The following is a 17,509-nucleotide window of genomic DNA, read 5'->3' on the forward strand; positions in this document are numbered from 1 at the left end:
CCTTAAATGTAAATGGGCTAAATGCTCCAACCAAAAGACAACGAGTTGCTAAATGGTTAAAAAAACAAGACCTGTATATATGCTGCCTATAAGAGACTTATATTAGATCTAGAGACACATGCAAACTGAAAGTGAGGGGATGGAAAAAGGTATTCCATGCACATGGAAATCAAAAGAAAGCTGGAGTAGCAATACTCATATAGACAAAATAGACTTTAAAATAAAGACTGTTACAAGAGACAAAGAAGGACACTACATAATGATCAAGGGATCAATCCAAGAATATATAACAATTGTAAATATATATGCATGCAACATAGGAGCACACCAATGTATAAGGTAAATGCTAATAGCCATAAAAGGAGAAATCGATAGTAACACAATAATAGTGGGGGACTTTAACACCCCACGTACATCAATGGACAGATCATCCAGATAGAAAATCAATAAGGAAACACAGGCCTTAAATAACACATTAGATCACATTGACTTAATTGATATTTATGGAACATTCCATCTGAAAGCAGCAGAATACACATTCTTCTCAAGTGCACATGGAACATTCTCCAAGACAGATCACATGCTGGGCCACAAAGCAAGCCATGGTAAATTTAAGAAAACTGAAATCTTATCAAGGATCTTTTCCGACCACAACGCTGAGATTAGAAATCAACTACAAGAAAAAAAAACTGTAAAAAACACAAACACTTGGAGGATAAATAGTATGCTACTAAACAACCAATGGATCACTGAAGAAATCAAAGGTGAAATTAAAAAAATACCTAGAGACAAATGAAAATGAAAACACGACAATCCAAAACGTATGGGACTCAGCAAAAGCAGTTAGAAAAGGAAAGTTTATGGCAATACAGTGTTACCTCAGGAAATAAGAAAAAATCTCAAACAACCCAAACTTACACCTAAAACAACTAGAGAAAGAAGAACAAACAAAACCCAAAGTTAGTAGAAGGAAAGAAATCATAAAGATCAGAGCAGAAATAAATGAAACAGAAATGAAGAAAACAATAGAAAAGATCAATGAAACTAAAAGTTGGTTCTTTGAAAAGAAAAACAAAATTAATAAAACTTTAGCCAGACTCATCAAAGAAGGAAGGGAGGGGACTCAAATCAATAAAATCAGAAATGAAAAAGAAGTTACAACTGACACCACAGAAATACAAAGGATCATAAGAGACTACTACAATAAACTACGTGACAATAAAATGGACAACCTAGAAGAAATGGACAAATTCCTAGAAAGGTACAATCTTCCAAGAGTGAACCAGTAAGAAATACAAAATATGAACAGACCAATTACCAGTACTGAAATTAAAACTGTGATTTTAAAAAGTCCAACAAACAAAAGTCCAGGACCAGATGGCTTCACAGGCAAATTCTATCAAACATTTAGAGAAGAGTTAACACCAATCCTATGAAACTATTCCAAAAAATTGCAGAGGAAGGAACACTCCCAAACTCATTCTGTGAGTTCACCATCACCCTGATACCAAAACCACACAAAGATATGACAAAAAAAGAAAATTACAGGCCAATACCACTGATGAACAGAGATGAAAAAATCCTTAACAAAATACTAGCAATCCAAATCCAACAATAAAAGGATCATACACCATGATCAAGTGGGATTTATCCCAGGGATGCAAGGATTCTTCAATATACACAAATCAATCAGTGTGATACACCACATCAACAGATTGAAGAATAAAAACCATATGACCATCTCAGTAGATGCAGAAAAAGCTTTTGACAAAATTCAACACCCATTTATGATAAAAACTCTCCAGAAAGTGGGCATAGTGGGACTGTACCTCAACATAATAAAGGCCATATATGACAAACCCACAGCTAACATCATACTCGAAGGTGAAAAGCTGAAAGCATTTCTTCTAAGATCAGGAACAAGACAAGGATGTCCACTCTAGCCACTTTTATTCAACATAGTTTTGGAAGTCCTAGCTACGACAGTCAGAGATGAAAAGAAATAAAGGGAATCCAAATTGGAAAGGAAGAAGTAAAACTGTCACCATTTGCAGCTGATGCAATAGTACATACAGAAAATCCTAAAGACACCACCAGAAAACTACTAGCGCTCATCACTGAATTCAGTAAAGTTGCAGGATATAAAATCAACATACAGAAATCTGTTCCATTCCTACACATTAACAATGAACTATCATAAAGAGAAATTAATGAAACAATCCCATTTACCATCACATCAAAAAGAATAAAATATCTAGGAATAAACCTACCTAAGGAGGCAAAAGAACTGTATTCGGAAAAGTATAAGACACTGATGAAAGAAAAAGAAGACGACAAACAGATGGAAAGATATACCGTGTTCTTGGATTAGAAGAATCAATATTGTTAAAATGACCATACCACCAAAGGCAATCTACAGATTCAATGCAATCCCTATCAAGCTATCAATGGACACGGGGTGGGGGGGGGAAGGGGAAGCTGGGACGAAGTGAGAGAGTAGCATTGACATATATACACTACCAATTGTAAAGTGGATGGCTAGTGGGAAGCTGCTGCATAGCCCAGGGAGATCAGCTTGATGCCTTCTGATGACCTAGAGGGGTGGGATAGGGAGGGTGGGAGGGAGACTCAAGAGGGAGGGGATATAGGGATATATGTATACATATAGCTGATTCACTGTGTTGTACAGCAGAAACTAACACAACATTGTAAAGCAATTAAACTCCAATAAGGATATTAAAATTCAAAAAAATATGAACGGCATTTTTCAAAGAACCAGAACAAACTATATTAAAATTTGTATTGAAACACAAAAGAACCCAAATAGTCAAAACAATCTTGATAAAGAATAACAGATCTGGACGAATCATGCTCCCTGACTTCAGACTATATTACAAAGCTACAATGTAATCAAAACATTATGGTACTGGCATAAAAAGAGACATCAATGCAACAGTAGGGAGAGTCCAGAAAAAAAACATGCACTTATGATCAATTAATCTATGACAAAGGAGGCAAGAATATACAATGGAGAAACGATAATCTCTTCAAATAAGAGGTACTGGGAAAACTGGACAGCTAACTTAAAAGAATGAAGTTAAAACGTTCACGAACACCATATACAAAAACAAAGTCAAAATGGATTAAAGACCTAAATGTAAGACTGGATACTGTAATACTTTTAGAGGAAAACAAAGGCAGAACAGTCTTTGACATAAATCATAGCAATATTTTTTTGGATCTGTTTCCTAAACCAAAGGAAATAAATGCAAAAATAAACAAATGGAACCTAATTAAACCTAAAAGTTTTTGCACAGCAATAGAAGCCATTGAAAAAAGGAAAAGACAACCTCCTGAGTAGGAGAAAATGATATGACCAATAAGGGATTAATATCCAATATATATATAAATAGCTCATACAACTCAACATCAAAAAAACCAAACAGCCTGATTAAAAAATGGGCGGAAGAACTGAAGACATTTTTCTAAAGAGCAAATGCAGATGGCCAACAGGCCCATGAAAAGATGCTGAACACTGCTAATCATTAGGGAAATGCAAATCAAAACCACAATGAGATATCACCTCAAACCTCTCAGAATGGCTATCATCAAAAAGAACACAAATATAACAATTGTTGGAGAGGATGTGGAGAAAAGACAACCCTCATGCACTGTTGGCGGGAATGTAAACTGTACAGCCACTGTGGAAAACAGTATGGAGGTTTCTCAAGAAACTTAAAATAGAACTACCATTGACCAAGCAATTCTACTCCTGGGTAAATATCTGAAAAAAACAAAAGCACTTATTTGAAAAGGTACATGCATCCCAGTGTTCACAGCAGCATTGTTTACAACTGGCAGGACATGGAAGCAACCTAAGTGACCATCAACAGATGAATGGATAAAGAAGACGTGGTATACACACACACACACACACACACACACACAATGGACCAATACTCAGCCATAAAAAAGAATGAAATCTTGCCATTTGCAGCAACATGGATGGACTTGGAGGGTATTATTTTAAGTGAAGTAAGTCAGAGAAAGACAAATGCTGTATGATATCACTTAGTTCTGGAATCTAAAAAATACAGGAAACTAGTGAATATAATAAGAAAGAAGCAGACTTACAGATATAGAAAACAAACTAGTGGTGACCAATGGGGAAAGGGAAGGGGGAAGGGGCAATATAGGCGTAGAGAAGAAAGATGTACAAACTATTAGGTACAAAACAAGTTCCAAGGATATACTGTACAACACGGGGAATATAGACATTACTTTATAGTAATTATAAATGGAGTACAACCTTTAAAAACTATGAATCACTGTATTGTACATCTCTAACATATAATATTGTACAGCAACTATATTTCAATTAAAAAAATTTTTTAATCACATCCAAAAATACCTAGGAATAAACTTATCCAAGGAAGTGAAAGCCTCTATTTGGAAAACTGTAAAACATGGATGAAGGAAATTAAAGATGATTCAATGAAATGGAAAGATATCCCATGCTGGAGGATAGGAAGATTTTAGTATTGTTAAAATGGCCATACTACCCAAAGCAATCTACATATTTAATGCAATCCCTATCAAAATACCCATTACTTTTTCCAGAGAACTAGAAGAAATAATACTAAAATACACAAAAGACCCAGAATTGCCAAAGCAGTCCCGAGGAAAAGAACAAAGCTGGAGGTATAACCCTCCCAGACTTCAGACTATACTATAAAGCTATATAGTAATCAAAAACAGCATGGTGTTGACACAAAAACAGACACATACATCAATGGAACAGAATAAAAAACTGAGAAATAAAGCCACACACCTACGGTCAATTAATCTATGACAAAGGAGGCAAGAATATAAATGGAAAAAAGACAGTCTCCTCAGTAAGTGGTGCTGGGAAAACTGGACAGCTACATGTAAAAAAATATATATATATTAGAACATTCTCTTGGGAACTCCCTGGCAGTCCAGTGTTTAGGACTCCATGCTTTCACTGCCAAGAGCCCAGGTTCAATCCCTGGTCAGGGAACTAAGATCCCGCAAGCTGCGCAGCGCAGCCAAAAAAAGAACATTCTCTTACACCATACACAAAACTAAACTCAAAATGGTTTAATCACCTAAATGTAAGACCTGAAATCATAAAAGTCCTAGAAGAGAACATAGGCCGAACACTCTTTGACATAAATTATAGCAGTATTTTTTTGCGTCACTTTCCTAAGGCAAAAGAAATAAGAGCAAAAATAAACAGATGGGACCTAATAAAACTTAAAAGCTTCTGCATAGCAAAGGAAACCACTGACAAAGCAAAAAGGCAATCTGTGGAATGGGGGAAAATATTTGCAAATGATTCAACTAACAAGGGGTTAATATCTAAAACATACAAACAGCTCATACAACTCATTATCAAAAAACCCCAAATAATCCAATTGAAAACTGGGCAGAAGATTTGAATAGATATTTTTCCAAAGACACACAGATGGCCAACAGTCACATGAAATATGCTCAACATCGCTAATAGAGTAATGCAAATCAAAACAATGAGATATCACCTTACATCTGTCAGAATGGCTATCATCAAAAAGTCTACCATGGGACTTCCCTGGTGGCGCAGTGGTTAAGAATCTGCCTGCCAATGCAGGGGACGTAGGTTCAAGCCTGGTCTGGGAAGACCCCACATGCTGCAGAGCAACTAAGCCCGTGCACCGCAACTACTAAGCCTGTGCTCTAGAGCCAGTGAGCCACAACTACTGAAGCCTGCATGCCTAGAGCCCATGCTCTGCAACAAGAGAAGCCACCACTATGAGAAGCCCGTGCACCACAACGAACAGTAGCCCCTGCTCACTGCAACTAGAGAAAGCCTGCGTGCAGCAACGAAGACCCAACACAGCCATAAATAAATAAATAAATAAATAAATAAATAAATAAATAAATAATTACAAATATTAAAAAAAAGTCTACCAATAACAAATGTTGGAGAAGATGTGGAGAAAAGGGAACCCTCGTATACTATTGGTGGGAATGTAAACTGGTGGTATTACTCAGCTATAAGGAAAATGAAATAATGCCATTTGCAGCAACATGGATAGACCTAGAAAATATTACATTTAGTGAAATAAGTTAGAGAAAGACAAATGCTGTATGATATCACTTATACTGGAATCTAAAAAATAATATAAATAAATGTATATACAAAACAGAAACAGACTCACAGAAAACAAACTTGTGGTTACCAAAGAAGAGAGTGAAGCAGGACAAATTAGGGGTATGGGATTAAGAAATATAAACTATTATATATAAAATAGATAAGCAACAAGGATATACTGTATAGCACAGGGAATTATACTCAGTCTTGTAATAACCTATAATGGAATATAACCTGCAAAAATATTGAATCACTATGCTATACACCTGAAACTAACACAATATTGTAAATCAACTATAATTCCATAAAAAACAGAAATATGGAGACTTAAATTTGACAGGACTTGGATTAGATATGGGTGGGGAGGAGGGATGTACAGGAGAGAGAAGTATCAAAGATGACAACCAGGTTTTGGCTCAAGTACCTGAACGGAGTCAATAGCTCAAGTAACTCAGCTATTGACAACGATATGGAATCATGGAAGAACATCCATTTTTGAATTGATAAGATCATTAATTCACTTTGGATATGTGTTTTTGGAGGTGCCTTTTAGATCTCCAAGTAGAAATTCAAGTAGACAGTAGATACACTGGTCTCAGGTATAAAGGATTTATAAGTTTGTGAGGCATTGGTCATGGGCAATGGGTATGTGAAGCCAGCCTCGGGAGAAAACACAGAGTAAGAGGAGAAAAGGGACTCAAAGTAGGCCTTGAAGGACTTTCACATTTGATCATCTAGACCAGAGGTCAGCAAACCTTTTCTGTCAGAGGCCAGATAAATGTTTTAGACTTTGCAGGCCATACGGTCTCTGTTGCAACTATTCAACTTTGCTGTTGTAGCACAAAAGCAGCCATAGACAATTCATAAGTAAATAAGTTTTCCAACAAAACTTTATTTATGGACTCTGAAATTTGAATTTCACATAATTTTCATGGGTCATGAAGTATTATTCTTCTTTTGATTTTTTTCAACCATTTAAAAATGTAAGTATCACTCTTAGCCAAAGAATATACAAAAACCAGGGTCAGCAGATATAGCCTGTTGGCCAAAATCTGGGTCCCTGTCTGTTTAATAAGGTTTCATTAGAACACTGACATGCTCATTCACTTATGTATTGCCTTTTGTGCTACAAGGGCAGAGCTGACTAGTTGTGACAGAGTAATATATTTACTATCTGTCTCTTTTACAGAAAAGTTTTGCTGACTTCTTATCTAGACTGTAGAAAAAGAGGGAAGAAAGATGAATCTACAAAGAAACCTAATATGTGTTGATAAATGACTATATGATGATGGTTGAAGAGGGTGCAGAGTCACTTTTGTGCAAATCAAGTAGTCAAGAAGCAGTCACCACAAAATGGGAGATGGAGAATTTAATTTTGTCAGGATGCAAAATTACATCCATCCAAATCAGGTAGCTAAAAAGTTGAAGAAGGTTACAATTAAAACTCGTGGAGGGACTTCCCTCATGGCGAAGTGGTTAAGAATCCGCCTGCCAATGCAGGGGACATGGGTTCGAGCCCTGGTCTGGGAAGATCCCACATGCCGCGGAGCAGCTAAGCCCGTGCGCCAAAGCCTGTGCGCCACAACTACTGAGCCTGCACTCTAGAGCCCGTGAACCACAACTACTGAGCCCGCGTGCCACAACTACTGAAACCTACACGCCTAGAGCCCGTGCTCCACAACAAGAGAAGAAGCCACCGCAGTGAAAAGCCCGCGCACCGCAACGAAGAGTAGCCCCCACTCACCGCAACTACCGCACGCAGCAAGGAAGACCCAACGCAGCCAAAAATATAAATAAATAAATTTATTAAAAAAAATACTGGTGGAAAGTTGAATGATACCCAGGGCACGTGTGCCATATTTTCTGTGAAATTAAGTCCCAGCTGAAAGATATAGGCTTAGGATTCTGGCTGATTATTGTAAGCAGAATTTGACCATCAGGTTAGCTTGTTCCTTATAAGGTGAGTTTAATGCCCCTGGAAATAAATTCAGATTCCAATGACACCTTGAAATTTCTGCCCAATTTTTCATTGGGTTAGGGTGAATATAACTTAATAGTCAAACTTATGAAGTAAGTAAATATTAGTTAAAGGTGGAGTCAAAGTGATTATTTTACTTTTGGCACAAAAATTACTAGATTTCTAAGTGAATATTCTAGATGTATATAAATTCTGTTTGAAGGCATAACTGGTTTTAAAATTTTTAACTTTAATAAATTGAATATTAATTTCAACACAGGTTGCCTGAGTACTCCTTGACATGATCAGAACATCACTCATTCATCTCACAAACATACTGAGCACCTAACATGTATCAGGTGCTATTTGAAAAGATGATGAAATAGTTGTAAGCAAAACAAAGTCACAGCTCGCAAAAGAACCTACATTCTGGCAGTAGACAACTGATCACAGACAAAAAGATATATGTAAGGGGGTAACTCTCATAAAGAAAAATGTTTAAAAACTCAAGTGAAATGTAGAAAACAGGAAAGACTGCTGCTCACCTCCTAACAACAATATAAAAACTGAATAACCTACACCTGCACAACTTTTCTTGAGTGCAACAGAGAGCTAAGGTCTCAGGGCAATCAAGTGGCCTGAAATATAAGGAAAGTAGGGCACCTCCAAGGAGGGATGGGACACGGACCCTGGCTCACCTGTGGCAGAACGTGGGAGGAAAAGATGATGAGTGGCATTTAAGTATTTAAGAAGTCAGCTAAAATTTTTAATGAACTGCTAAAGGCCAAGTGTGGGCTACAGTAGGAGAATAGAACTCCTGAGAGCTGCAGACACAAGGGGAATTCACGCCCACTTGTAGGCAAAAGACTGGACACAGTGAGGGAGACTGGAGAAAGCCTTCCTTGGGGTGTAGGTCTGGAGGAGGAGAGCAGCTGCCACTGTAGGAAAGGCAGGAAGCCCTGCCAACCCTGCTCCCTAGTGAACAAAAGCCTGAAGCTGCTGAGGAAGGTCAACAAACCCTGTTGGGCCCAGGGCCCTGCATCTGGGGAGGGAAAAAATTAAAACCTGCTACTCCTGTGGTAGGGGAGGAATTCAACCTGGCCCATTTCATTAGAAGTCGCCTACTGCTGGGACAGGGGTAGGACCCCTGAGAAGGGTACATCCTTGAGACACAGGAACCCAGGGCCTACTTAAGACAGGGGTTGGGCCCTCCCACTGGTACCCTACCATCAGACTAGCAAGCACTAACTAACAAGTGAAAGCAGTCACTGCTGGGGGAGGAACAAGAGTGTGGAGATAAACCCTCTGAGGTGTAGGAACACAGAAAAGGCTGCAAGATGAGGATAGAGCAGGAATGCTGAGAAAATGCTCCAGCATCCCAGCAAGAACCAACTATATGCTGTCTCAGTGAGATACACTTTAAATACAAAGTTATAAATAGGTTGAAAGTAAAAGGAAAGAACGATACACCATGCAAACAGTAAGCATAAGAGAGCTGTCCATCTATACTAAAATCAGACAAAATAGACATTAAAACAAGGAGTATTATTAGAGGCAAAGGAAGACAAGTCATAATAACAAAAGGATAAACACATCAAATAGATATAAAAATTCTAAATGAAAATGTACCCAAGGGTAGAGCTTCAAAATACATGCAGCAAAAACTGACAGAACTAAAGGGAGAAATAAATCCACAATCATGGCTGGAGATTTTAGCATACTGCTCTCAATAATTAATAGAACACATAAAACAATAGTACATAAAAGATCTAAGTGACACCACCAACCACCTTAACTTAGTTGATATTTATAGAACACTATCCCCCAAAACTGCAGAATATACATTTTTTTCTAAGTGCACACAGAGTGTTCACCAAGCTAGAATATAGGATGGACCATAAAATAAGTTTAAATAAATTTCAGAAGAATGAAATCTTACAGATTATGTTATCTGGCCACAATAGAATTAAATTAGAACTCAACAAATGTAAGTTATCTAGAAGATCCCCATATATTTGGAAATAAAACAACTCACTTCTAAACAACCCAAAGTCAAAGAAGAAATCATAAAAAAATATAAATATTTTAATTGAATGAAAATCATGACACAATTTGTAGGATGCAGCTCCAACAGTGCTTAAAGAAGATATTTATAGCTGTACACGCTTATATTAAAAAGAAGAAAGGTCTAAATCAATGATCTAATATTATACTATTTATGAATCTAGAAAAAGAAGAGCCAATTAAGCTCATTGTGAGTAGGACAGAAATAAAGTTATGAGCAGAAATCAATGAAATGGAAAACAGACTACAGAGAAATCCAAAGAAACCAGCACCTAGCTTAGTGTTTTTTTTTTTTTTTTAAGTCCATAAAAGGGATAACTTCTAACTACTTTGGATCAATAAAAGACACAACTTACCAGTTTCAAGAATGAAAGGAGGGGGCTTCCCTGGTGGCACAGTGGTTAGGAATCCGCCTGCCAGTGCAGGAGACATGGGTTCGAGCCCTGGTCCGGGAGGATCCCACATGCCATGGAGCAGCTGAGCCCGTGCGCCACAGCTACTGAGCCTGTGCTCTAGAGCCCACAAGCCACAACTACTGAGCCCGTGTGCCGCAGCTACTGAGGCCCGTGTGCCTGGGGCCCATGCTCTGCAGCAGGAGAGGCCACCACAATGAGAGGCCTGTGCACCACAGTGAAGAGTAGCCCCCATTCGCCCCAACTAGAGAAAAGCCCGCGCGCAGCAACGAAAACCCAACACAGCCAAAAATAAATAAATAAATTAAAAAAAAAAAAAGAATGAAAGGAGGACCCATAATACATCTATGATCCACTGATTTTCAACAAGGGTGAGCAGACCACTCAATGGGGAAAGAACAGTCTTTCCAATAATGGTGTTGAAGGACTTCCCTGGTGGTGCAGTGGTTAAGAATCTGCCTGCCAATGCAGGGGACATGGGTTTGAGCCCTGGTCCGGGAAGATCACACATGCTGTGGAGCAACTAAGCCCGTGCGCCACAACTACTGAGCCTGCGCTCTAGAGCCCGCGAGCCACAACTACTGAAGCCTGCGTGCCTAGAGCCCATGCTCCACAACAAGAGAAGCCACCACAATGAGAAGCCTGCGCACCAAAACAAAGAGTAGCCCCCGCTAGCTGCCACTAGAGAAAGCCCGTGCACAGCAACGAAGATCCAATGCAGCCAAATATAAATAAATAAATTTATTTAAAAAAATAAATGGTTTTGAGAAAACTGCATATCCACATACAAAAGAATGAAGCCGGACCCCTATCTCGCACCATATATAAAGATTAACTCAAAATGGATCAAAGACCTGGGCTTCCCTGGTGGCGCAGTGGTTGGGAGTCCGCCTGCTGATGCAGGGGACGTGGGTTCATGCTCCGGTCCGGGAGGATCCCACATGCCGTGGAGCGGCTGGGCCCGTGAGCCATGGCCACTGGGCCTGTGCGTCTGGAGCCTGTGCTCTGCAGCGGGAAAGGCCACAGCAGTGAGAGGCCCGCGTACCGCAAAAAAAAAAAAAAAAAAAAAGGATCAAAGACCTAAATGTTACAGCTAAAATTATAACTCTTAGAAGAAAACACCCAGGAAGGTTGGCTGTACTAACCACTTGCCTCAGAAGGAATGTAAGCAGAGTACCTTAAAAGTTGCCTGCATTTCACACCTGAGTAGGGCTCAATTAGTGGGGTTTACTGGAAGTTTTATAGGACATAGCTGTTGGAAAAATATGTTAACATAAAACATGTTAAGGGGGGGCTTCCCTGGTGGCACAGTGGTTAAGAATCCGCCTGCCAATGCAGGGGACACGGGTTTGAGCCCTGGTCCAGGAAGATTCCACATGCCGTGGAGCAGCTAAGCCCACGAGCCACAACTACTGAGCCCATGCGCCACAACTACCAAAGCCCGTGCACCTAGAGCCCATGCTCAACAAGAGAAGTCCACCCACCGCAACGAAGAGTAGCCCCCACTTGCCGCAACTAAAAGAAAGCCCGTGTGCAGCAACGACGACCCAACACAGCCATAAATAAATAAATAAATAAATTAAAAAACAAAAACATGTTAAGGAAACACATGTTAAATCTGTCCCATGGACTTTACATCTGCTGCTCCCTTAGGCTAGAACATTTCTCACTTCACTCTACCCTCAGTCTTCACCTCAATAAACTCACTGATTCCCATCTCAGCTTAAACACCACTCTGCAGAGAACCTTCCCTGATCCCAAATATTAGGTAAGACCCCCTGCCCTGTCACATACTTCATAGCACTGTGAATGTCTTCATGACACTGAGCAGTCTTATATTGTGATTATTTGTCCAGTATCAGTCTTCAGATTCAGAGGCTGAATCTTTCTTTGCACACCTGTATCCCCAGTGCCTGGCACAGAGCCTGGCACATGTTAAGTGTTACATCAATATCTGTGACTGAATGGATGGACTCCTGCCTTGGCCTGCATGCCCTCTGCTTCCCCCCACCCTGAGAATTCCTGAGCCTGCATACTGTTGATGAAGGGAACGGGAGGGTTAGCTTTCAGGCCAGAGCAGCTCACACCCCACCCTCCCGTCTGTGCCCCTGAGGAAAGAGGTAGAGAAGCAGAGAGTCACCTTGTTGTAGGCCAGGCTAAGGTACCTCAGCTCTGGGAAGGGCAGGGCCAGCGTCTGGTTCCTCGCTTTCAGTGACTTCACGGGAAGAATCTCGAATATGGGAGGAAGCGCACATACCTTGGTTGTCTTAGAAGGAAAAGAAAGTCAAAGTCAAAGTGCCCTGGTGATAAGAAGTGGGCCAACAGACCCTTCCTAGGGAGTGTGGTGGATAGAATGACCATTCTAGAGAGGCTGGGTCAAAAGAGACATCCAGGGTCATAAGGGGCGATGTCATCAAGGGCCCAGAGTTCTGGCTCCAAGTTTCCTATGTCACATGGTGAGCTAGTTCTCTGGTACGCAAAGTTCCAGTTTCAAGTTCTCTGAAGCCAAAGTACAATACAGCAGTGCACCACTGCTGAGGCTCTTTGCTCTCACCTCTCACTTTCTGCCCTATAGTGGCTTATCCTGAACTTGCCCCTCTATACGGTTGGGTTAAAATTTCTCCAGAAGGTGAAAGGGCAGGGCTTGCATTGTTAAGGGGACTTTTCCTAGTGAGGAGACAGAGCAGGAGTGACCTGAGCCTTGAACACCTGCTCTGATGGGCTAGTCCACATCCTACAGTGGAGGCTCTTAGTTCCGAGATAAAACGACAGCTAAGTCCTGGACAATTTCCGGCAGGCTGTGGGGCCTGGGTGTGGCCAGTGCATCTGGCTCACTTGCAGCGTCAGTCATGGTCTCTCAGCACACCTCAGCCTGCCTTAGGGTCAACATGTTTGATCAAGTAGAAAGTGGAAGTCGCTGGATTAACCATCTAACCAGGGTAGATGCTGGGCTAATGACTGGGTTCAGATGAACTAGATTCATCTAAGCTCCATTAATTGCTGTGTAATCTCGAGCAAGTCACTTAAATTTCCTTTGCTCATTTAATGACCATTTGTGGAGCACCTACTTTTTTTTTTTTTTTACAGCAATTCCTTTTTATTTATTTATTTATTTATTTATTAAGTTTTTGGCCACACCCCATGGCATGTGGGATCTTAGCTCCCTGACCAGGGATCAAACCCACGCCTCCTGTGCTGGAAGGCAGAATCTTAACAACTGGACCGCTGGGGAAGTCCCTGGAGCACCTACTGTTGGCCAAGTATTTTTGTCCTCTCCTGGGGTCCAACTTGTACAGCCACAAGTGAGACGGATAAGTCATGGGTGACAGTAAAACAAAAACCAGTGGCGGTGCTTGGGAACTCTCCTCGCAAGGAAATCCGAATGCAATCTCCAAGAGGCTGAGTGGAATGTGGTGGTGGTCTGGTAAGGTATCTCCTCAACTGTGCAATTCCCTACCCGGAGCGAGGCTGTGTGAGCCAAAGTGGGCAAATCAGACTGGAGCACAGAGAAGAAAAAGCCAGACAGGCTTGGGGGTTACCTAGCCCTGTCCAGGGGGCCGGAATGTCCTGATCTGAGGGCATGACTGGCTCTGCCGGGGACAGAAAGGGCCCTGTCTTAGAGTGGGATGTATCTGACAGTGATAGAGAGGCCGCTAAATGTTTCAACCATTCAACTCACTCTCTACATTCTCAGATGCCACACAGTTGGGATCTGAGCACTAAGCAACCTAATTCTGTGGCCACAAGCCCCTCTATCCCTTATGCATGCGCTTGTGTGACCTTGCTGCTCCTCCCATTCAGACGTGGAGTCTGTATCTCTTAATCCCTTGAAACTAGACTGGCTGCTGTATAATAAAGAATTTGTCTGGTCTTTGTCTTGGGTTCTTGGCACTGACCTTCTAAAACCCTTGGAATCTCCTGAGTGATAGGAATGTCTTTGTTATGCATGACCCTTGGATCATACCCGAGTTCACGCTAATGAGATGACTTAGGATGGCAGCTGGCCATACTATAAAGACAACCGTGTGATCAGAGGATTGGAGTTTGAGCCAGCCTGACCTCTGGGGAAGGGAGAGGGGCTAGAAACTGAGTTCAATCATGTGGCCAATGGTTCGATCAATTGTGGCTATGTAATGAAACTCCAATGAAAGCTCTGAACACTGAGACTCAAGTGAGCTTCCTGGTTGGTGAACACATCAGATGTGCTGGGAGGGTGACACACTCTCATTCCACAGTAAGAGGGCAAAGAGGCTCTGTGTTTCGAACCCTCCCAGCCCTCATTATGTGTCTTTTTATTTGGCTCGTCCTGATTTGTATCCTTTATAGTCAAACTGTGATTGTAAGTATAGTGCTCTCCTGAGTTCTATCTATGAGTCGTTCTAGCAAATTATTGAACCCGAGGGGGTCACTGGAACTTTAGAATTTATTGCCAGTAGGTCAAGTAGCCTGGGGACCCCCAAACTTGCAGCTAGTGTCTGAAGTGAGGGCAGTCTTATTGGGGACTGTGCCCTTAACTTGTGGGACACATGCTAATTCCAGGTAACTAGCATCAGAATTGTACTGCAGGAATATACTGGCCCTATGACTTTCTTTGACCAACAGAAAATGCCATTGTTTGAATTTCAGAGCCTTGCTCTCTTGGAACCCTGATGCCACCATGCTGTAAAGAAGTCCAGGATGAAAAGACAACAGAAGATGCCAAGCCTGTGACACCAAGGATTAGACCCCGGATGGTGGTGTGTTTAGCCAGGATCACTCTAGCTTTGGGGTTTTTTTGTTTTTCTTTTTCACTCTAGCTTTCGGGCAGGGTCTCTTGTTAGGAAGCTATTGGGCTTCATCCTGGTGGCAGCCTCACTTCAATGCCAGCTTGATCACGTGAGGTAGCAACCATTACTACTGAACAGCATCTGAGACCAATGGAAGCTAGTCTGTGGGCAGTGTGAGGTCTGGGACCTGTCTGTTGAGTCCGCTGCTGCATCTCCATAGGCCAGCTTAGTGCCTGGAACATGGTCGGATCAGTGAATGGGCCTCCTCAGTGTTATATATGTAAATGCCTCTCATGGCTCCATTAACCTATTTTTGTTTATTAAAATTAATGTTTTGACTCAAGGATGCAAATATAAAGTAGGCAGTTCCTACCTCTGAGGTTGAAAATCCAGGATAAGATGAGAACACAACCTCTGAAACAGAAGAGAAACAGAATGAAGGTTGGTGAGAGCACTAACTGACCCCCGGAGAGGCCAGGGTCTGGGTCTACCACCCATTGTATGCAGCAGGGTACCTCCTAGAGGGAGTACTCATTGGCCCTGAGCTTCAGTGCTAACTGGGAAGAGGAACAGCTGTGACATGTGTCAGGTAATAAGCCCTTTGCGCTTAGAAAAAAATTCAAACCCCTTGGCCAGGCTTTTGAGGTCCTGCCTGATCTGGCCCCTGCCTACTTCTCTAATCTTATCTCATGCTACCCTGCCCCTCACTCACTATATTTCAGCCACACTGACCTTCTTCCTGACTTTGCAACATGCAAGCTCTTTCGAGCCTCAGAACTGTTGGGCAGTCAGTATTGGTCAGAAGGCAAACCAACTGTCTTAGAAGAGAAAAATGTATATAAAAGATAGTCTGTCAGAGGATTTGAAAATACTATTTGTTATATTAGTATAAATAGAGTGTGTTAAGACAGTGAATTCAGGAGAGATAAGTAACTAAGGAGGAGACTGCAGAGTGATTTCATTCTTGAGATCATCAGACTAAGATGAGTCAATAAAGAGCTCAGTTCAACCTAATAAGGCAAAGCATCTGCTGGGACTGGATCCTGTGCAGGGACCACTCACCTTTGCCCTGACTAATGGGATCCCTTCCACATGTTAATGATATTAGGCAGAGAAGGTTACATTTAAATGAAATAAGCAATAGTATGGGTGGAACATCACACAGCATAAACAACTCCTATGACAAGGGTCTGAAAGGAATTTGGGAAAGGTTTGTGCAAGGAACAAAGTAGGAGTTAGCTGAGAGATGGGCCGTGGTCACAAGTGTAGGTGCTAAGCAGTGATCTTCTGGGCAGATAGAGAGCCCCCATATCTAGAAAGATGAACTGAGGTGCACTCTATCCAAACTCATGTCCTGGCCCTCCCCAAAATTACAGGAAGCAACTCCAGAAACCAGAACGTGCATTCTAAGTTTCAGACTGGAGACTGTTCAAGAGAAAGATGCACAATCAAGCACTTCCTAATGTCTGAGGAAAATTAACAATATGAAAGAAAGTTATGAAATATAAAAGAAGAACTAGCATCTGAAACAAACAAAATTTAACCAAAAGAATAAAACTTTAAATAATTAGTGTCCTCTAAGGAATTCAAAAGGCTATTTCATTCTAGAACAAAATCAGTCATTATGCAAGAGAAACTATTAATAATTCTGTAATTTTAAAGTATGATAATCAAATAAAAGATTTAATAAATGTGTTGTACAGAAGAAAAGACCCACTTGAAGAGCTAATTCATAAAATGGAGAATGGAAAGGGGATAAGAAAATTTTTCCAAGATGACAGAAACCATCTTGGAAAGAATACAAAGTATCTAACAGGATAAACAAAAAAGAACTGCACACCCAGATGCATCTTACTCAAATTTCCAAAGGAAAAAATGGAAATCTTAAGAGATTCCAGGGAGCAAAAATAGGTTTCCTACAAAGGGATGGGAATCAGATTAGTGTCAGACTTCTCATTGGCAGCAATGGATTTAGAAGGCAATGGAGTAATATCTTCAAAGTTTTCAGTAAAAATTATTTTAAGGCTAGAGCTCTCTATTCAGCAAACTAGCATTCAAGTATGATAACAAAATAAAGGTAATTTTGGATATTTTATGGGCTGAGAAAAATCTACTCTATGCAAACCCTCTTTGAAAGAATCATTCAAACAGCAAA

The 17,509-nt window shown here is 40.8% G+C and overlaps 1 protein-coding gene across 5 annotated transcripts in view; it reads right to left on the reverse strand.

Moving 5' to 3' along the window:
* XRRA1 (X-ray radiation resistance associated 1) overlaps positions 1-17,509 on the reverse strand; it is a 99,625-nt gene that overhangs the window by 15,769 nt on the left and 66,347 nt on the right. For all 5 annotated transcript variants that reach the window (XM_027083391.1, XM_027083389.1, XM_027083388.1 and 2 more), the window contains 2 exons: positions 15,728-15,768; positions 12,729-12,854 (listed from right to left, as the gene is read on the reverse strand). In XM_027083391.1, the coding sequence (XP_026939192.1) occupies positions 12,729-12,854; positions 15,728-15,768 (167 nt within the window). The remainder of the gene's footprint in view (positions 1-12,728; positions 12,855-15,727; positions 15,769-17,509) is intronic.

Source organism: Aethalodelphis obliquidens, unplaced genomic scaffold, assembly GCF_003676395.1.
Source record: "Aethalodelphis obliquidens isolate GAN/ISIS:26980383/991018 unplaced genomic scaffold, ASM367639v1 scaffold50, whole genome shotgun sequence".
In the NCBI taxonomy this organism is placed as follows: domain Eukaryota; kingdom Metazoa; phylum Chordata; class Mammalia; order Artiodactyla; family Delphinidae; genus Aethalodelphis; species Aethalodelphis obliquidens.